This window comes from Peromyscus californicus, unplaced genomic scaffold (assembly GCF_007827085.1).
Source record: "Peromyscus californicus insignis strain IS unplaced genomic scaffold, ASM782708v3 Scaffold_6__1_contigs__length_162567912, whole genome shotgun sequence".
Lineage (NCBI taxonomy): Eukaryota > Metazoa > Chordata > Mammalia > Rodentia > Cricetidae > Peromyscus > Peromyscus californicus.
Window position 1 is genome coordinate 23,015,627 of NW_026294584.1, and position 22,360 is coordinate 23,037,986.

General features: G+C 38.9%; 1 protein-coding gene across 1 annotated transcript in view; it reads right to left on the reverse strand.

Moving 5' to 3' along the window:
• The window catches only part of Col28a1 (collagen type XXVIII alpha 1 chain), a 178,117-nt gene extending 160,622 nt beyond the window's left edge, over positions 1 to 17,495 (reverse strand). The window contains exons 1-8 of the mRNA XM_052721312.1: positions 17,367 to 17,495; positions 13,974 to 14,134; positions 12,602 to 13,158; positions 7,063 to 7,083; positions 5,859 to 5,915; positions 4,326 to 4,379; positions 2,564 to 2,605; positions 160 to 186 (exon numbers count right to left, since the gene is read on the reverse strand). Coding sequence (XP_052577272.1) covers positions 160 to 186; positions 2,564 to 2,605; positions 4,326 to 4,379; positions 5,859 to 5,915; positions 7,063 to 7,083; positions 12,602 to 13,158; positions 13,974 to 14,097 — 882 coding nt within the window. The 5' untranslated portion in view covers positions 14,098 to 14,134; positions 17,367 to 17,495. The remainder of the gene's footprint in view (positions 1 to 159; positions 187 to 2,563; positions 2,606 to 4,325; positions 4,380 to 5,858; positions 5,916 to 7,062; positions 7,084 to 12,601; positions 13,159 to 13,973; positions 14,135 to 17,366) is intronic.
• Between the last annotated feature and the right edge of the window lie 4,865 nt (positions 17,496 to 22,360).

The following is a 22,360-nucleotide window of genomic DNA, read 5'->3' on the forward strand; positions in this document are numbered from 1 at the left end:
CCTCTACAATACATATCCCCATCTTACATTTCACTAGTAGTTGACACTAACTGACTTAAGAATGTGCTTGGAAATGAGGAAGGACAATAATAGTACCTAAGCATACTCTGTTTATGTTTTTATTCTAAAATTCTGGTCAACTGATTGTTACCAACTTACCTTGTCACCCTTGTAGCCAGGAATTCCCTAGTTTAAAAGAGAAATCAAAGGGTAAAGGAAGATATTATAAAACAGCATTAGAGGGAGCACCAGACATTTTTCACATAAAAGGTGCAACAAATTCCATCAGCAAGTCTTGGAAGTAAGTCCACATAAGCGCAAGCTACTTTCTGTCTCCCTGAGCTTGGAAATATGCGGTTACTAAGGAGAAAAATGAACCTATGTTTCCCTGTTACATTCTATTCTCAGTTCCAGATTTCTGTGTTTCAAATTCAATTTCTTACCCTTTGGCCCAAAACCAAAGGAGAGAATGTACACTGAAAGTCATTGTGAACTTGATGACCAATAACAGTGCTTTCAAACTGTTATATTGACTTTAAAACTATCAAACTATTGCAGCTGAATGTTTCTCAGGGTCAGTTAGAGAGACTGGCTTTGAAATGAGCTGAGACCATACCCTTTAGAATATTTGTAAGTGTCTGTATCCATTATGGTCCTCCCTTCACATCCTGTCTAAAATATATAACATCAGGGAAATGAATGGTTCCTCTATCAGCCTTAATGAGTCAGTGACCTTTGAGTTATTGGTTTTTATCTCACGCTAAGTGAGAAGCCAGCACCTCAGCTGTCTTCTGAGTCACTCGTAGGAATCCTGAGGAGGCTTTTCCACTATGTCATTCCCATAAGCCCTCTAAGAGACACAATTCTGAGTATTAAATGGACTGGGAAATTGCCAACTCCAAGAAATAGCAAGTCCTTTCCATCATTATCCTACAACTATATTTTCAAGGATGAAAATAGAATTGTACGATGTATTTAATACAAGCTGGAGAAACTGATGGCGTAAATGAGGTAATACTGCAGTTACACATGAATCCTACAAAAATTTTATTTCATCACATGTGTAACATTTCCAAATAGAAACTTCAGACAGGAAATAATACTTCTTTCTAAATTAATGGGTGTTTAGTAATAGAAGCTGAAAGTAGAGTTGGCCAAAGAGAGTGACAGCATAATTTAATCCAGTGTAGAAATATTTGTTCACAGAAATTGTTCAATTTCTAAGATGGTGCTTAAAATTAAAGACCATGTTATACTCAGTTAATTTGGTATTTCCTGCAAAAATCATCCACATTTGTTGTGTCAAGAATAGGTAAGCTTCTAGTCTCAGAATTCTTGGAATATCCTCTACTCATTACAATGCACAACCGTTTAAAATGTTTGTTACTACTTTTTGTTGAAAGAGGGAAGAATGGATTTTGGACAGATTCAATAGAGCTCTGCAGACACAAAGGAGTTTTACTTTGTTCACAGTATATTCTTGTTTTCTTCTGAATTCTTGGTCACCTCTTCAGGGGTTTGTTCGTTTGTTTGCTTTTCCCATTCAGGGCCTATTAATCACTGGCTTTAAAATAACTCCAATTTAAAGTATCCAAAATTGCATTACTAGTCTGCCAAGTTTGTTTCTGATTTTCTTATTTCTAGGCATAAAATTTTATGATTTCTAGTACCATCATATCTCAAATTACAGGGTCAAATTTTTATAATCATCTTAGTTTTCTCTCCTCCTTGTCCCCGCCCCAAGCTCCTTTTTCAGTTAATTTTCTTCACTTACAGCCCTTGAGTTCTTCACCTCACCTCAGGTTCAGGAGCTTCCCATCACCTAGAGAAACCCAGCACTGAGAATCTACACAACAACTAAGAAGTACTTCCTGAATAGGTGGCAGAAGTTCTGAACAAACTCCTGTCCATGGGATCGAACTTTCTGTCAGATGTTTCCAAGGAGGTTAATTAAAAACTCTGAGAGACCAACTTCTTAAAATTCTGGTTCTGATTCTGTGCCTGTTTACAATGACCAAGGGGATAGGCAAACAGAGGTGACACAACACAAGCCCTGTTTGTCACTGTGGTGTTTCCATTTGCTATCCTTACTGCCATGCCCTAGAAGACATAAAATTAAAAGTGTAATAACATACCATAATTACTTCCCAAGCAATCTCCAGAAACAAAACAGAATAATCAAGTTATTTTTGTTAAGAGAATCGAATTGATAAAGGCATAGTTTAGACAATATAATTCTTACATTTTTAAAATTCCAGCTTATTTTTTATCATTAAAAAAATACCCAAAAGCAGTAAAGTGAAGTGCCTTTGTCACTTGAGTCTTTCATAAATAGTTCAGCTGGGTATTGGGCGATGTCATAGGTCCTATCACCACTCCGTTAATTAGAGTATTTTCCCCCCATAGTTCCACTTCTGAGATCATAGCTGTCTGATTGTCTGCCTGAGCCCCCAAGAGCATAGGTACATAGGAATCAATTTTGCAATTGCTCTGCAGGGTCAAGCCAGTCAGTCACAGAGTCCCAGGATCACTTTTCAGAAAAGCATTCCAATTTTGCACATACCCCAGGACCTCTTTCTCCAGTTTCTCCTTTCTGAGCATCCCCCTGCAATACACAACAAACTCAGTCAAAATTCTTCGGCAAGTGATGGATTGCTCAATAAAATGTGCTCTTCCTAGATAATGGGGTAAGCCAATTAGAGAAGAATCTTAAGCCTTGACCATTGATATTTTCACCATGCAATCTAAGAGGAAAATGGCAATTCAGATAAGGTTTGGCCTTTTGGAGTAAAGCCAGATGGTCGGGGTGCATAACGCAGATTGATTTTCACAACTTCAGCCACATTCCAGTTTACAACATGGTGTTTTTCTCAAACACAGCATTGTGTTTTTCTGGAACAGGACACTCTGGCTTTTCTCCAAGGGGCTTTGAATATTTTCTAAAATGTTCCTCAAGAGAGATTGCCTGATTTCAGCAAGACTTAGGAAAATCAAGTATGGAGCACAAAACTACAAACCAAACTAATGAAATGTGAATATTGACTTATAGCCTAGTTTTTAATACAATAAAAAAAAAGGTGTGATGGCATCAGTTGGGACCTGGTAGAGTAAGTCAACATGAGATGGTTTTGTAGCATGGCCCAAGAATGCTACACATTCGCTCTCCTCGGCAAGCAGATTCTCGGCAAGTGCCAAGAATACCCTCATGTATATAATGTTAGATGGATTTTCTTCTTAATAATATTCTTAGAAATGGGATTAAATTAAAGTTTGAGTGTTTTAATGCCTCTTATGTATTTCCTGTTTTCTCCCCAAAATGTGTGTGCCAAGCTGTCCTTGCAGCAGAGAGCAAAGGCCTCACACACCACTATGACTAGTTACTATTATTTAAAGTTGAGGCTTCCACTGTTATAAAGAAAAAAAGAGAGAAAGAAGAAAAGAAACATGTCTTGAAACTCAAAACACCAAAAAACCAAGGCTGCATGAACTAGAAAATTGTTTCTTTAAAAAAAAAAATCGTGTGGGATCCAAACTTTCCAAAAATATAAATAGTTATTGTTAAAGAGGACCCTATGTTTAGTCAAATTTCTTTTATTCACTTAATGAAAAATCTCCATTTCCTTCTTTATTAATTTTATTTCCTTTCTTTAAAATGCTTTGCATCATTTGCCTCTTTAATTATTAGACGCCTGATAATTCCTTATCAGCTGTGTAAACTTTTCATATACTACAGAAATTGACTCAATTAGTTGAATGTGGTGGCTCATTCCTCTAATCCCAGCACACAGGAGTCTGAGCCTGGGCTATAGAGTGAGTTCCTGATTAATCAAGAGTTATTTAATTTTTATAGTTTCTATTGCTGTGATAAAAAAAAAAAACTCTATGACCTAAAGCAATTTGGGAAGGGAAGATTTATTTCAATTCACAACTCTCTGGTCACACTCCATCACTGAAGGAAGTCAGGGCAGGAATTCAAGGCAAGAACATGGAGGCAGGAACTGAAGCAGAAGCCACAGAGAAAAGCTATTTACTGGCTTGCTCCTTGTAGTTTGCTCAGACTACTTTTTTATATAACTCAGGACCACCTGCCCAGGGGTGGCACCTGCTATGGGACTGGCCCACCCACTTAAATCATAAATTAAGAAAATGTACTACAGACTTGCCTTTAAGCAATCTGATGGAGGCATTTTTTTCAATTGAGGATTCACATCCCAAATAACTCTAGGTTGTGTCAAGTTGACAGAAACAAAAGAAACCTACCAAGACACTCTCTAAATAAATATACAAGGTGTATTAGCTTCAAAGAAAACTGTTTATTCATTTACCGGATTTCCTTTTGGTCCTCGCTCACCTTTGATACCGGGATTCCCATGGGTACCCTGAAAGTAAATGGAGAAAAGTTTATTTTTATTAAGTACTCTATCAGTTGTCTATGCTTTTGAATCATTTCTGACCAGCTGTATCAAAAATTTTGCGCCGGGCGGTGGTGGCGCACGCCTTTAATCCCAGCACTCGGGAGGCAGAGCCAGGCGGATCTCTGTGAGTTCGAGGCCAGCCTGGGCTACCAAGTGAGTTCCAGGAAAGGCACAAAACTACACAGAGAAACCCTGTCTCGAAAAAAAAAAAAAAAAAAAAAAATTTTGCAGCTGTAACCAAGCAAGCTGATATTCAACTCTGTTACCCCCTTACTGTATTAGGAACACTGCAAATCTTCCATATGCTCAAAAGAGGATAATGTCTGTCTTCCCAACTGAATTCTTCTTCAGTCACTTCTCATCCATTTTTTCAAACAAAATTAAACTCATACAAATGTTTTTAAGTCTGATTGAATAGACATGGGGTGGGTGGTTTCTGGCCTGGGCTACTGTGGACCTCTACTGAGCCAGCTTGCCTGCCTGTGATAAAGAGTTTTATTTAGATCTAGGGGACCACCTCCAGATACAGGAAGAGGGAACTCTTCCATCCTGTACTAAATACCACCAAAAAGCTTCCTTTCCTGAGAACTGGTTTTGAGGGCACTAAATAAACATGAAATGAATGATTTATTCCTATGAAGCTGTGATAGTACTGTGAGGTACTATGAAGCTGTGACGGGAATTGTCAATTCCCAATAGTGAGTTTTCCTGGCCACTGTTCACAGCAATCTCTTAATGTAATAAGTTAAACAACAGCTTTAGAGGAAAAGAAGATTAAACCTTCACTTTAGTGAACTCAGCGTCTATTGACTGGCATATTATTATGTAATAGATCTAACCGTATTTTGTGAGAAAGGAATTCCAACACTCCAATACCTTGGTTGGTAGAGTTACTTGAAAAAACTTTGAAGTCTGGATCTAAGTTTCAGGGTAAAATATGTCACATTCACTCACACATAAGTGTTTTTGCCACCACCTTCAAATACAAGCTCCAGGTCACAAATGTTGTCCATTCACTTTGTAAAACCTGTTCTCCAGGTTTCCAAACTCTTAGGACAAGATTTCAAATCACATAGATAAGTGAACGAGCAGTGTGGATGCTCTCTGACACTGTTAGTCAGAGATAAATAATTACGGTGAATCCCACCACTGGGTTTCAGTTGCTTCACGGTTGCTTCCATTTACAGAATTCACCTAATTCCCCAAGCATCCTAACTGACTTTTTCCCCATGAGGCTACATGGTGTTGCTGCTGCATCACTGGTGAGATAAGTCATCACCTAAACCACCAATATCTTCTATTAGCTCTTTCTATGTTTTTTTCTCATCATTGAGGAATTCTGGCTCCAATTATCAAATAAGAAATGACACTGAAAAGCCCTTTCTGAAAACAGTCTCATCACTGTCTTCATCAACCCCAAGTACAACATAGACATCTACTCACGGGAGGCCCTGGGTCGCCTGGATCTCCCTTCTCACACTCACAGATCTTGTGTTCACACTGAATCAGCAAGAAACACAACATTAATACACAGTGAAATACAGTGTGTGCTAGCATGCCAAATCTTAGTCATTATACAACTAACTGAAACTCTCTTGAAGAAAGTTTCTCTCTCTTTCTACTAAATTATTCAAGGCAAACTCAGGATGGGTAAGAGCCAGTTACTGAAGTATTACTAAGTTTTGCTATGGCTAAATAAAACAAATGTTCAACCAAATATTTATTAATGCACTTCTAGAAAGAGATTGTTTCAAATAGAAAAATAAGCATTTTCTGTGGAATTTTGGAATTTCTAATCACTCTCTTCTATATAACACATCACAGCTCAGTCATATATAAATATTACTTTCTCCCTACTCAACAAAAGAAAACATGATTTAAACCATATTTTATCGGTTCCAAGATGCACATTTGTTTTTATTTTAACATCTCTGAAAACAGAATGAGTTTTATGATAGCTGCCTAACAGGCTCAACCATGATAATGTGTTGTTTTCTCTGCGTGTCTTCAAAAGTTACAGACCACATTTAACAGATGCTGCCATATCACCTGTTCTTTTCATGGTGCAGAGAGTCTAGTTCAGGAGTCCTGGGCATGCTCATAACCACCTTTTTTAAAAACTGTGTCCTTTTGTACTATGCCCTTTCCAATAGATGGCTACTAGCTAGTTTGCTTTGCAACGTGCTCTGATTGGTTGCTGTTATCTGGCTCAGTTTTCTTCAAAATAGAGAAGTGAATAAGCTTCAAGTCCAACCAGCAAACAGCAGTAACTGAGTACTAGATTGGTGCTGGTCAATAGCAGAAGTACCTTCCGAATCAGAGGACTCCTGCAAGCAGTTAGTATCTGATCCATGCTTAGAATAAAACAATCAAGTCAAAGTAAAGACAAATTTTGTCACTTGGTAGCATTGATCTCTAAAACAATCTCTCAAATCCCACTAAATATTTTCTACTTTTTCTAAATTTTTCTAACCTACAGTTGAAATACAGAGGTATAAAAATAAAATCATGTGGTTTCCTCAAAGTAAAGTAGCTGATTTTAAAAAGTATTACACGTTTTCATTTAGTCACACCTGATGGGAATCACATTCGTTTGCTAATCCAGGTTTTCAGAGTAATTCATAGTAATAAAGCATGTGGTGCCTACCTTCCTTTCAAATAAGACATCCTAGAACAGGGGGGAAAAAGAATGAAACATTAACTCGATTAATAGTTCTGCTTCCATCTTTTTATTAGTCTTAATTATTCTCTATGGGATATGCAATTTCCAAGAAGAATAGCAATTTAGCCTTTTTAACCTTGTAAAAGCAATAAAACCAGCCAGCCAACCACCCAGGGAGCGCCCTTAGCCATGTAATAATAGGAGCCAGGAGGGGCACTAACATTCAAAATTACTCTTTATTTCCTAAGAACGTTATCCTACTGCACCCTGTGCTGTAGCTTTTGTTTCTTTGATCAGTTCTATTATTTCTTTTGTTTCTTTGATCAGTTCTAATTATCTCTATAATTTAGCTCTAACCTTAATTGATTGTAATGAAAAACTCACTTTTGCTTGCAAAGACTTAAGCAAATACATAATTACATATTTTCTTGTCCCCAGCTCTGTACATATGTGCATTTATTTTTCTTGGCACTAAAACACTGATTTGGGAATCATCTTTTTATGAAATTATCAGTAGGTCTTATAAAACTGGATTAAAACTCAAAAACAGAACATCACAAGGCTGGTGGCATTTTTCAAGATGATCTGAAACATGGGACGCCACAACCTCATTATTATGATTACCTAGGAGAAAGGATTTTTCACTCAAACTTTTAAGAGACCCGAATATGATATTTTATTTATAAAAGCCCAATGTAAGGAAAAGAGGTGTATCTTTTACATCTTAGCAGTACTAAAAATAATATTTTGTGAAACATTTGAATAGTTCATAACAATATGCATTATTCATATAAAAGAAAACTACATTTATAACTTCCTATGTAGAAGGAATTAAATGATAAAAAAACAATATATGTGCCATGACAAAAAGTATTATTATAAATATGATTCTATGTAGAAATAATTATGCATGTTTCTCAGCATAACAATCCTGACTGTCCTGGAACTCACTTAGTAGACCAGGCTGACCTCAAACTCACAGGGATCTGCCTGTCTCTGTCTCCCGAGTGCTAGGATTAAGGATGTGCACCACCACCGCCTGGCTCATCTTTATCATTTTTGTGGCCTTTTTTATTTGAAAGGGTCTTACTATGTAGCCCAAGCTGGCTAGAACTCCTTGTGTGGTCCAGAGTGATCTCAGAGTCATGACAATCCTTCCTTAACACCCCAAGAGCTAGGATTACAGCCATGAGCCACCACACTTGGTTCCTTACCTTACTGGTTTTTGAATTCATGCTTTTAGCATAGTTGTGCCTTTTTTCAGCTCTCCCTTTGAAAACTCAATTTTGCTTCACTGTATTTCTCCTTAGCACCCTAACAACATAAGTAACTATTTTTGTAGTTGATTTGTTTTCACATTTTCTGGAATTTATATTTTTATAGAAACAGAAATGGACCTGACACTCATAATAGATAAGATTGTTTCAAACAAAGAACAAAGCTTCATCTCTAAGGGCACTCACAGTCAGAAACCTCTAACTGAGGACAACACACAGAAAGCAGCGTAGGAAGTCTTAAACGAGGAGAGTGGGGGAGGAACAGTTTCTTGGAATAGGTGGGGCTTCTGGATGATTCTGAAGGAAGGAATGCAATGGACCAACTAACACCCCAATGGTATGCTGCTCTATATGTCAAAGTTTGCGGGGGAAAGAGTCATAAAGACTAGTGTGGGCAATAAGACAAGGGCAACAGTGAGGACAGATAGTCAAAGGGTCCAGTGGACAGAGCTGGGTGTGCTGGAAAGTGGGTTTCCATCCTTAGTGAAGAGGTTGGCTTTGAGAATGACCAGGAAGTACACACAGTCACAGCTGGGGTGAAGGGCATCTTTAAAGGCGGTCTACAGATTTCAGTTTGAGTTATGGCTTGTAAGTTCTGTTGAAACTCATTTCAATGACAAGAATAAATAGAGAAATGTCCTCACCAAAATAAAAGAAGTACATTCCATCAATGGGTTCAGATTTGAATAATGGGATAGTGGTCAAAATAGAAGGCTGGAAGGGAAGGGCCAGTTGAGTACAAGGCCAATGCTATAAAGGGTGATGGAGGAAATGTGAAGAATTGACAAAGTTATTAATATCATAAAAAATGGGATGGGAGCAAAGGCCAGCAAATTCTGCAACAACAAAAGCCTTTGAAATTTAACTTAGGAGAAAAATTGCTACTATAAACTCTGAAACAGACAGAAATGAGCCTCTAATTAGATTAGTCACTCTGCAGTAAAGGAGAGAGAGAGAGACAGAGAGACAGAGACAGACAGAGATCACAAAGAAATTTGAGTAGGCATTTTTATGTGATAGTAATTTCTGCATTCTAATAGTGTTGGTGATTGTATGAATATGTGTACCTGTCAAAATTGATGGAATTGTGCATTTAAGAAATGCATTTTTGTTCTTAAATGATGACTAAATTATTTTGAAAACCTAACCACATAAGAATTTCAAAATAAAAAGTGAAAATGTCAACTAATGGTATAATAATCATAGATTAAATGAGGAATTCACCAACGATCTGGTGAAAAATCAGGTCCTGCTTTATAGAGAGGGGCAATGTAAACATTGAATGTTGGTGTGTCCTTCTTTCCAAAGCCGAATAAGAACTCTGGACCTGGGATGCATTCGGAAAGCAGTATCCCTTTGTCAGGAGAGGTTTATTCACAGAACTAACATCTGAACAAACAAGTTGAAGTCACAGGATGCTGAGGAAGCAGAGTCTCGATGATCATTTTCTGTTTTCCCAGAAACAAACAGTCCTAGCTCCAGTCCGCTGCCAAGAGTTCTTGTCCGTGGTTGGGCAGGAATCTCAGCAAGGGTGTTTTTAGAGGGGGGTAGCAACATCCCGAGTCTGAACATCTGGCCAAACAAGGAGCTGCCTGCTCGGTGCCTTCTGGAGTCAGCCCTTCTCACACCACAGATGAAGAGAGGGGAGGAACAACAGACCACCACATGTCTACCTTCCCAGGATTCTGCTCTATACGAAACATCTTGCATTCAGCTGAGTGGTGAGGACTCCTCAAACCACCAGCACAGGCAGGGCTAGGTATTGTCCTCACTCCATGACAAGCTTCACTCTCCTGTGAAGTATCTGCTCCCAGCCAGACTCATCTGGGAATCATGGGCCTAGTCTCTGACTCCAGTCTATATAGGCTCAGTCCACGGAGACAAGAGGCAAGAAACAATAGTAACTTTGGAAGAGTGATGTTGCTAGTTTGGAAGACAGTTCTGATTGAGCAAGTTTTCAAAATTCATTGTGATTTCCTTTTTAAATATGCATTCATTTTCAGGGCTAAACATACATACTCAGCAGTCTTGGTATACCTTAAATTTTCATTCAGCTCTTTTGCAATAAAATAGGGTGATTGTTGTGGATATTGCTCGGTATGCTGTGAATGTGTTGCTCTGATGGGTTGATAAATAAAACGCTGATTGGCCAGTAGCCAGGCAGGAAGTATAGGTGGGATAAGCAGACAAGGACAATTTGGAGAAGAGGAAGGCTGAGTCAGGAGATGCCAGTGAGCTGCCCAAGGAGCAACATGTAATGGGACACAAGTAAAGCCACAGAACATGTGGCGATACATAGATTAATAGTTATGGGCCAATTTAAGATATAGAGCTAGCTAGCAAAAGCTTGAGCCATGGCCATGCAGTTATAATTAATATAAGCCTCTGTGTGTTTACTTGGGGGACATGAGTGAGAGAGATTTGTCCTGACCGCTGGCAGGTTGGGACACAGGAAATCTTCCAATTACAGGTGATAATAATCATCTTCCATTGTGATTAATGTACAACGTAAGATTGTGATAGAATAAAGAAAAATAAAACATAGAGGGGATAGTGAGATTGTTCAATAGTTAAAGCACTTGTTCTTGCAGAGGACCCAAGTTTGGTTCCCAGTTCACAACCACCTGTAACTCCAGTTTCAGAGGATCCATTGCTCTCTTCTGACCTTCAAGGACATGTGCTATATATACATACATGCAGAAAAAAACACACATACATGTAGAATAAATTTTACAGAGATTATATAAAACATAGGAGTGTTTGGTGCAGCACCAGATATGTGGAAAGCTGGACAGCACGCCACACGTGACATTATTTGCTAGGAAAAATGTGTTTCATATGTTGGCTTTCAATTGAGATTAAAAGTTAAATCTTGAGAAAGGATGAGAGAACAAATGGATCAAAAAAAATCTTTGGAATGTTTGAATTTTCTTCACAACATTTAGAAAATATTCATGAGAAATGATCAGTGCCTAAAGGACACCTCTGCCTTGCTGCCATCTCAAGAAAAGTTAAGCCTTTGAAATTCAATACATAATCACATCCTTTGACCCTTTCCTTTTCCGTCCTCCAATACTTCCTATATACTCCCCACCTCATCTCAGCTTTACTCTCTCACAGATTTCTTTACGTGTTGTTGTTGTTGTTGTATGTGTGTGTGTGCTCTTACTACAGAAATGTAATCTGCTTAGGAAAACTTTTAATTAGTATTTTTTAGAAAATCAGTATTAAACATTTAATAAATCAACTGACTTCTATCTGAGAGTTTTCTCCTTGAGAAATGTAAAGAGGGGTTTCATTTTGATTGTTTTGCCTAGTTTCCCAAAGCAGCAAGGGAAAGCTCTTACACATAGATGGGTAGTCAATACAGAAAGGCACTTCCATAGCTAACAACACAAAGAGAAGGATTCCCTGGTCTGATGGGAAAATCATTGATTGACTACAGGTGATTTGAAAGTGGATCATGTGACAGTTAACATTGACTGTCAACTTGACAGGATCTAGAATTGCCTAGGAGACAAACCTCTGGGCTCGTCTATGAAGGAGTTTCTAGACTGGGTTAACTAAAGCAGGAAGACCTACCCTAACAGTGGACAACAGCATTCCATGAACTGGAGTCCTGGCCTGAATATAAGAGACCCTGAGCTAACAGATGCATTCATCTCTTTATGCTTTGTGATTATGGATACTATATGACCAAGTGCCTTATGCTTCTGCCACCAGGCTTTCACACCATGACAGACTACCCCCTCAATTTGCGAGCCAAAATATTTTCTTCCTTCCCTATGTTGCTTTTTCAGGCAATAGGAAAAGTAATATAGACAGGCTTGTAACAAATAAGAAATAAAAAGAAAAAATTTTAAATATGTTTAAGTAGTAAACATGGAAATAGATAAGGCAGTCCCATTCTGCAAGTGGGAAATGAGAAAGTACAAAATTAAAACAAATAAGGCAGACCACAAATTGATATCAAAATGAGTATAAGTCAACAATGTACATGATCTTAGATGAATGAACAGGAGAGTATGGTATATGCTTTAAAAGTAATCTTTCCCAACCTCAGCCTGTGACAAACTTCACACGTTCCCAGTAAATTGTCAAGGTAGTGGAAAGAAGCTCCAGAAAGTTTCAGGTTCTGTGCCCAATGAGAATCCTACTTTGTCAACATTTCTTATCTACTCTTAATAGCTTAAGTCTAACATATCAAAACACATGAGACATCTATGTTGAACCCTCTAGGTACCTACCAGGCGCTCCTGGATTTTGTCTACAAGGGTTGGCTCACTCAGTAGGAGAACAGGTTCACTGGATGAATCCCCAGATATCAGCCGAAGTTTGGCTTCATTGACCACAGTGGAAAGTCCCACCGTGATAAAGGATATTCCTGAAATTCTAGCATCTTCAGAAATACTTTGGACATCTGGACTCTTGGGATGATCGATGCCATCAGTCATCAGCAAAGCCACTTTCACACCGTCTTTACGCCCTTCTCTCTTAAGTAGTCTTGTAGCATTGGAGATGGCATAATAAGAGAAGGTACCTTGCCCAATTAAATTCAGTGACTTGACCCGCTGCTTAAATGTCCATAGATCCTTCCAAGAAGAAAAGGATGGATCAATCTGGACAGAGCTGCTAAACTGAAGGGCTGCCAGCTTGATGTCATATTTCAGTGAACGACCAGGAGTCAACTGGAAAATCTTCTCACTCAAGCTGTCCACAAAATCTTTCTGATTATCAAAGAGGACAATTTTAGAGCTTTCAGAGCTATCCAAGATAAAGACAACATCTATGAAGCAAATGGAGTCTGAAAGAGAACACAAAGGGTGTGTAACATAATTGTCCCTCCTCAACATGCAATATCACATAATTAGAACCCCAAGGTGATGCGCTGTTTTGTTTCTAAGAGAGTAGTAACTATGAGAGAGACTTTGAAAGATGACAGATTGCCTTTAAGGTAAAGCTTAACTTTACAGAACTAAATATTTTTCTAATTCTACAAAATATTTTCCTCTCATAAAATGAAAAGCAAGACCAAATAAAAAAAGTGTCATATGTTCTCAGCATTGTAAATCCACTTAAAGCATATGAAAGGAAAGTGCAATATATTTTTAAAATTAAACAAATATGAGGCAAAGGAGTCTAAAGGTAAATCAATAATGTTCTGTTCAACACTTGAGTTATGTCATATTAGGACCTTGAAATCAAATTAGAAAACGTCTACACTCATCGTAGGAATAACAACAGAAAAACAAAGTTAATTTGAAAATAAAGTTGAATGTGAATCCTCGATCAGTTTCTTAATAGCTAATCTGCTTATGGCCTTGAAGGTGCCATTTATGCTCTCTGTCCCTGTTTACCTATACTGTGAGAGTGACTGTCTCTGTCCTTCCTATTTTACAAGTGGAGTTCAAATGAAATAATACATGCACAGTGCTCTAAAATCTCTGAGGTGATCTAAATATGCAGGGCTTATTACTGCTATGATATAATTTTATCAAGTAGAACATCACATGTATACATACATATGAGTTTCTACTTATATCAAACACTGTTTTAAAATTTTATATTAGTGCTTTCACAGGCTAAAACTAAAACTTTTTAAACACTCTATGTTTTTACCCCGGAAGTCATTTTTCCTGGCCAGTGTGTTTGGCTTTGGTCCTTTCTTTCTTTGTCCACACACTGCTTGAGTCATAAAAGCTGGCAAAAGCAGGAGACAGAAGGCAGCATCTCTTTTCCTCATGATGGGAGATGGTGAAAATTCATCTGCCTGGTAACACCTTGAAATGGAAAATCAAGTTATAAATACTTCCATAAAAGGTAAGGTTTACCATTTTTTCCTTTTATTGAAAATAGATTTTTTTCTCATATTCTGATTATGGTTTTACCTCTCTCTATCCTTTCCAGTCCCTCTGCATCTCCCCTCCCATCCAGATTGATCCCCTTCCTGACTATCATTAGAAAACAAACAGACTTCTAAAGGATATGATATGATATGATATGATGTGATAGGATATGAAAAAACAAAAACTAACACATTGAAATTGACAAATCAACAAAGAAACAGACAGAAAAGAATCCAAGAGAAAGCACAGGGAACAGAGACCTACTCATTCACACACTCAGGAATTGCATAAAAACACTAAACTGAAAGCCATAAAAGAAAGGGGGGAGAATAAATAAATAAATAAATAAATTCAAGCTTGTAGAGTTAAAAATTGGCATATGGGTCAACAACATGGTTCAGTGGGTTAAGGCACATGCCACCAAGCAAGATGACCTGAGTTTGTCTCCAGGACCCATGTAGTGTAAGGAGAGAACTAACTTCAGCATGGTGTCCTCTGCTGGCTCACTCAAATACACGCGCGCGCGCGCGCGCGCGCGCGCGCACACACACACACACATACACACACACACACACACACACACACACACACACACCTTCACATTTCAAATAAAATAATCACACTGAGATTTTTAAAGTTTCCAACCTAAGCAAGTCATGGTAACATGAACAAACATTTCTTAGTAAATATTCACTCATATTCAATAACTATGTCTAAGCAGCAGTAATTTCTCATTATATTATGGAGAGCAGGGAGTAAGGAGGGCCATTTGTCAATGTCTCGGGCCCACACTATTTAGGGACTATGGTTCCATCACAGTACCTGCTTTGTTGTTTGCAGACTCCTCAGAGTGAATTCAGAATGTTTGCTCCATTCATTTTCATTATAACCGATTCTTAGCAAGTGCACACCTTCCTTGGACCATACAGAACCACTACCCTTTCAGTCTCACTATTACCCATACAACATCATTGAGTTCAAAACTCAGGTAAGAATTGAATTATTCCTCAGCCTCCCATACTCCTTTCTCTTTTCTACTCTTGCTTGGGAAAGTTTGTCTTCATCAGGTTCAAAGTAGAACTGCATATCTAATGAATCGAAAGAATGTGAGAACAAAAGGCAATAGATTTGCTTCAAAGCAGCTTCCAAACAGTAAATGGGAAAAGACTTGAAGTAAGGAGTCATACTCTTCAAACAACACAGTGAAACTATTTTTCTAGGTAGATAAACAATGAAAATTCTAAATCTATATCAAAATTCTCAGTCATCTGTATCAGTCTAATATGCCCAGCTGTACACAAAGTGATGTTTAAATCCCCAGAATTCCGTGACAAAAGAAGACTGATATGTATGTTGCTAGATCAGGATGCCCAAAACAATGAGAACAAAAAGTTTATTTAGAACTAACAATCTGCATGGTTTTGAGTGCTTGCCTCCTCTGGCTCTATTAACTCCAGGAGGCCTGGAAAAGGAACCACAGCTTCCTCCTTTGGCACCTTGCCTCCAGAGAATGTGAACTGAAAATTCATGACCATGATTTTCCAGATGCTCAGTAGAGGGTGGAAATACATGCAAAGGCGGTGATGAGTCGGAGACTGACTTCTTTCATACATGCCAGATGGATAAACCACCCCCCAAAGAAGCAAGACTGTTAGGTCGGCGACAAAGCAATGCCTGGATCCAGGCCACTAGTCTCTTCCTCAAATAGCATGCAGCAGGACGTTTACTAAGAGAACACTGCTTCTGTATGAACAAGCACCTGGGCTGGTCCATGTACCAAGTATACGTGGCTACATGTCAACCAAGCTTCAGACCAGGTATACTAAGATAAGAAGACAGTTGGGTATTCAAAGCAAAAACAAACAATAAAACCCACTGGAACTGTGCTAAGGAAATAGAACATGCAAATGGCATCTCTGTTTTAACCAAGGAGAAGTCCATGGAAGAACTACAACTTTAATTCCGAAAGTTAGTGCAAAGATGGCATCACATAGACACACAAGGCTGCTACTGCATTTTCAGAGGGGAAAGAAATCATGGGTGCTACACAGGTGTTTTCTCTTTGCTTGAGTCCATACCATGAGGAACATCTCAGAAGTTCTGGGAGGGAGACACTGAGAGGATGAGAGGACTTTGGAACTGTTGGCTTCAAATAATGACTTGTCCTCCCTTAAAACGAAGCACTCAAACATGTAGTTTTCTTGGCTCAGAGTTCTGAATTTATAGCTAAACCCTCACGTGCATGACAGTCACTGACACAGCTCAGCCCCTGCAACAATCATAACACCTTTGTGTTATGACTTCTTCTGAGGGCTCTTCGCTAGCCACCTGAAGCAAAGCTTTTTGCTTCCCTGGGCACTCTCCTGCCTTTCTAGTTTTCTTTCTCTAGTTTTTCCAGTCTATCACCTTCCTGAACTCTTTGACTTTATTAGCTTGACATTTTGAGGGCCCACCCACTTTTAATCACCTTCAGAGTGTTCTGTTGCTCTCGTGTTTAATAGTTCTTATCTTTTAGAAAGATGTACAAATGGATCGAAAGGATGGAAAATGGGTTAGTTAAATGAAAGAAATATAAAACTCTATGTTAATATAGGCTAAATGTTATAAATGCAGACCTTTTGGCAAATATTGCATTTTGAAATTTTGCCTAAAATTTATTTCAGGTGAATATCAGGGTCAATGCATTCAAGAGACTTTATATTTTATAATTCTTCAGAAGTAAAATAATTTTTCTGTAGATTTTATGAATTTTTCTCAGTTTTTACATTTTACTACTTTCTACATGAAGATAAGATGATTGGATATTCTTTACTCAAATTTCTAAACTAGTCAAATGTTAAAATATTCTATAATTAATCCTGAATTGTAGAAATTCATTTCAAATCTTCAAAAAGTTTCCCAAAGATATTAACATTATTGTAGCACAGTTTAGTAGCCTGTAAATTTAGAATAAAATTTGCAAAACAAAAAGTTAAATAGCTTAATAACTCGTTTTAGTTCAGTTTAGCAATTATTCATGTTTATCTAACAGTTGGTTGCAAGTAACAGCAGAGGGCAAAGTTTTCAATAAGCTCCCTTCACATGACCAGAACATCGGCCATTTATCCTTGCAGGGTTCCTGGATGGTCCTGAGTTAAAGAATGAAAAGCAAGCAGCTGTGTCTTACCTTAGGCAGTCTGTCAAGCAGGAAAGAGAGACCAGTGCAGTAGATGCCCAGAGCAAAGACGTTATTAGGGATGCAGTTAGCTACTTGATATTGTTCTGTTCTCTGGGAAGTAATTGTCTTTGCTTTTGAATTTTCTGCAATCTCTTATTCTTGTTTACTAGAGTGGTTAGGCATTTGGCCAAGGTGCAAGATCTGGGTGGGATCAGTAAGCAACTTAAAGGGACAATGTCCCTTCAGAATAAGTCTGTGTTTTCCAGACTACTCTTCTGAAGAAGAAAAAAACCTGAGAAAATTTTCTACCCTTCAGGCATTGATTGGCAACCTGCCTTTGTTTCTCACACTATATCCTCCTTCTGATTTCTGTTTTTTTCTTTGCCTGGGGTTTGCTCTCTGAGACACTGGTTAGAATAGCACTGTGAGGCATATAAATGATATCAGACTCAGATTCAAAATTGTTTTTTCGATGAACATGAGATTAATAATTCTCAAAGTTGAATGATGAGCATGTAGCAGTTCATTATTCCAGTCTTTCTACTTCTGATTCTTGGAAATTCTTTGTAATAGAAAGTTTAAGTAATATATAGTCTTAGTTGAGTTCTGGGTCTGCCCCTAACTTCTATGAGGGCCTTGCTCTCCCATCAAGGAAGCAGGCAGAGAGTCATCTGTCAAGATGTTTTTCTAACTGTAACTGTAACTTGGGGGAAACCTGAATAAGTCCTCCAGTTCTGCTTGCTTTTAGCTGATTTTAAATCACCTCCACTAACTTTGGAGGTGACAGAGCTGAGCAATGTGATATTTATTATTGATCTCCCACTGACTGAAAGTGCTGAAGGGGACACCTTGGAGGTGTCACCACTGACTGAAGCCACCTACCAGGTTACAGCTGTTCTATGGAAAGCTGCATTGTGCCGGGCGGTGGTGGCGCACGCCTTTAATCCCAGCACTCGGGAGGCAGAGACAGGCAGATCTCCGTGAGTTCGAGGCCAGCCTGGTCTACAAAGTTAGTTCCAGGAAAGGCGCAAAACTACACAGAGAAACCCTGTCTTAAAAAACCAGAAAAAAAAGAGAAGTTGCATTGCACTATCTTTTCTAGTTGCCTTTCCACCTCACCAAGGGACCAAAGCTTCCCCTGGTCTCCGATTAAAGACACCTTTTCAATGACTAAGTGCAGTATTACCTATGCTTGAGAACAACTAAAAAGGCTTGAGGTTTTTTTCCAAGACAGGGTCTCACTTTGTAGCCCTGGCTGTCCTGGAACTCGCTATGTAGATCAGGCTGGCCTCAAACTCACAGAGATCTGCCTACTGCCACCTTTTAAGTGCTGGGATTAAAAGTGCACACCATTATACCAGCTGGCACAGGACATTTTAATAACTAACTTTTCTTTACATTTAAAGAAGTCAGGACATCGAGTGACCATCCCCACCCCACCCAGGACATAGCAGTTTGTGCATTAGAAAAGCAGACCACTCAAATGTGTAACTATCCTGGTATCCACCTATCTGGCATGCCCCTCTAAAATTCTAATCAGAGCCTTGCACCTTCAGGACCTAAGCAAAATGGACTTTTGCTAGTGATAGCCCCCATCTTTGGATTGCTGGATTTCTGAATAGAACTTTTTTTCATGGCTAAAAAAAACTTGCCTTCAAGTCACTGGCTTTCTCAAATGGCTGGCAAAGAACTTGGTTTGTGGTTACAGTTTTATAGTGGCTGGTATTCTGAGATGCCTCTCCAAGAAAAGAGGTCATTGCACTGTCCCGGTGTCTTTTTTTTCTATTTTCTAATGTGTGGACTCAGTCCATTGTTGTGGGATGTCTTTCTGTACACTGTGAATATGTGTTGCTCCCATTGGTTGACAAATACAGCTGCTTTGGCAAGGCAGGATAAGAGCCAAGTGGGAAATCCAAGAGAGATACAGGGAGAAGAAAGGCAGAGGCAGGAGAGATGCTGTGAGCCGCCAGGAGAGCAAGATGTAATAGGATGTAGGTAAAGCCATGAGACACGTGGTGATACACAGATTAATATAAATGGGTTAACTTAAGATGTAAGAGTCAGCTAGCAATAAGCCTGATCCATAGACCAAGCAATTTATAATTATTATTAAGCCTCTGACTGGTTATTCGGGTACAGGAAGGCAGGGGAGATTTGTCCACTAACAAGTCCATAGGAAGTCAACATTTATTGGGGCAAAATATACCTTATCACTCGACAAATGATAGACTTCTCTGTATGGACTTCCTCTGAGACCCATAACAACTTGATTATTGGAGATGGCAATAGATATATTATTATAATTATTTAAAAATTAGCTTTCTTATTAATTTGTTGATTATTTGTATGTGTGTCTATATTTTCTGGGCATAGTGTGTGTAGAGGTCAGAAAATAACCTTGTAGAGTCAGTTCTCTTCTTCTACCTCTATTTGGGTGCTAGGGACGAAACGCAGATTGTCTGGCTTAGGCTACAAGCGCTCTAACCTTCTGAGTCACATTGCAGGTCCTATAGTTAACTTTATTAGGATGATATTTTAACATAATTGATTCCTTTATTATAACGATAACAACCTCTGCTTCAAGATCACCAGGGCGGTGTCAGGCAGGGTGCTGAGTGCCTCACACACACTTCACCCTCTGCCCTCCAGAGGCATGCACTTCAAAGCCATGGAGTGGAGAGCAGTGGAGTAGTGGTTAGCACAGACTCTCAAGAACCAGCATGGGTAGAGGTAAGAGAGTCCACACATTTATAAATGACATCAAGAGTAACCTCGGTGGTGACAGAGTGGGTGCATCATGACTACCAATGTCAACACCTTGCCCATGACATTCATTGTAAGTACATCAGGATGCTGCCAATCGGGGCAGGTTGAGTAAAGAACAGACTGCACGGCTCTATGGTATTATAAATATTATTATTATTATTATTATTAATTATTAATTATTATTTTAGAATTGCATGTGAATCTACAATTATTTCTTGGCAAAATTTTAATTTGAAATAAACAGGAAATAAGGTTTTCAAGTAAAATAAAAAGAAGACTGGGAAGATGGCTCTGTGAGTAAAGAGCCTGTGGATCTGAACTCCATCCCCCAGAGCCTATGTAAAGATGGAGCAGCACATGCCTATCCCATCAGTGCTGGACCAGTGGATGCAGGAGGAGTCCTCGGATTCACTAGCCAGCTAGTCTAGCCAGAGAGCTCCAGGTGTTGAGGGAGACCTTGTCTCAACAACTGAAATGGAAAGCAACTGAGAAAGGCATCCAACAGGGATGCTTGGCGTCCACACATGTGATATGTACATACATGTACATGCAAGAAAAAAAAGAGAAGCAATTCAGGTTTTGCAAATATTGCGACAAAAAAAAATCATTCAGTAACCTTCCTACTGCCATGCTAAACTTAAAGAGTGTCAGAACAGTGGCTAGGAAGATGACTCAATGGATTAAAGTACTTGTTGCATAAGCATGAAGTCCTGAGTTCAAATCCCCATCACTCATGTAAAACAGCCAGCCAAGCAGTCCCAGCAGTTTGGGGAGCAGAGACAGGAGGATTGCTGGGGCTTGTGGGCTGCCACTCTAGGTTCAGTGAGAAATCTTGGTTCAGAAGAATAATATAGAGGGTGACCAAGCAGGTCACGCCATATATCCTCTTCTGCACTTCACACTCATGCATTGACACATTCACCACACATACAACCCGATCCTCCATACACATATACCACATACGTACACCATACGTAAATACACAAGCACATACCATACACACATGTGCATACACCATACACACATGAACACATCCATATACCACATATATACATCACAAAATAAAAGATCACTTGAGTCTCACTTCTAACACCTATCCTATCATCAGATGAAGTTTCCATGTGAATGCTGTGTTTCATTCTTACCTCCTCACAAAGCATACTTTCAAGAAATCCCCCTGGGCCTTTTAAGTAACAGTGAAATCTTCAGGTAAAAACCACATGTTTTCTTCCTTCTTTGCAGATGTTAGCCACACTTGTCACCTTCACATGACAGATGTGAGACAAGGCGTAGGAAGTGGCATTTCAAAGGAAATCTATCAGTTGTTGCCTTAAATATCTCAGAAAAGTAATCTGTGTGAAGTAATAAAAACATTTTAAAAAGCTGGTCACAAATCAGCTGAAGGTTGTATCCAAAGGATCTGTCTGGGGCAAGAGTAAGTGAGGCATCACACGATGTTGCACAGCTCCTTTCAGTTTGAGCCACTTGTGCTGCTGATCCAGTATAAAAGAACACCAGCAGCCATGACAGAGAAGAGAGAAGGCAATGAGCTTCCTAACTATTTTAGAGAAAGTCCCTTGCTAATTTTTCCCCCAGTATAAAACATGGTGTGGTCGAACTTCTGACAACTGTCCCAAAGCTCTGAAGCTTCCAAGACTCCTTATGCTCCTTGGCCCCAGGAATATGGCTTAGACACTTTCTTGTGCTCTTCTACAGTAAACTGGAAGAACAACAAGAAGGTATTGGTCCTATTCATCAGCAAAGAGAAAAATCAAAATCCTTCAAAGAAAATAAGGAAATGAAAGTCGTCATTGGCAGTGAAGCTTGGGGAAAGGGGCATTGCCTAAGTCTGGAGCAGTGAGTTGCAGTCCCAACGTCCTCACCAAATTCTGATTCAGTTTACTGCTGGGGATGTCTTTCTGTATGCTGTGAATGTGTGTTGCTCTGATTTGGTTGATAAATAAAACAGTGATTGGCCAGTAGCCAGGCAGGAAGTATAGTATAGGTGGGAAAAGCAGAGAAGAGAATTCTGGGAACAGGAAGGCTGAGTCAGGAGTGGCCAGCCAGACACAGAGGAAGCAAGATGTGAAGGCAGAACTGAGAAAAGGTACCAAGCCATGTGGCTAAACATAAATAAGAATTATGGGTTAACTTAAGTATAAGAGCTAGTCAATAGTTCGCCTGAGCTAATGGCTGAACAGTTTTAATTAATATAAGCCTCTGTATTACTTGGGTCC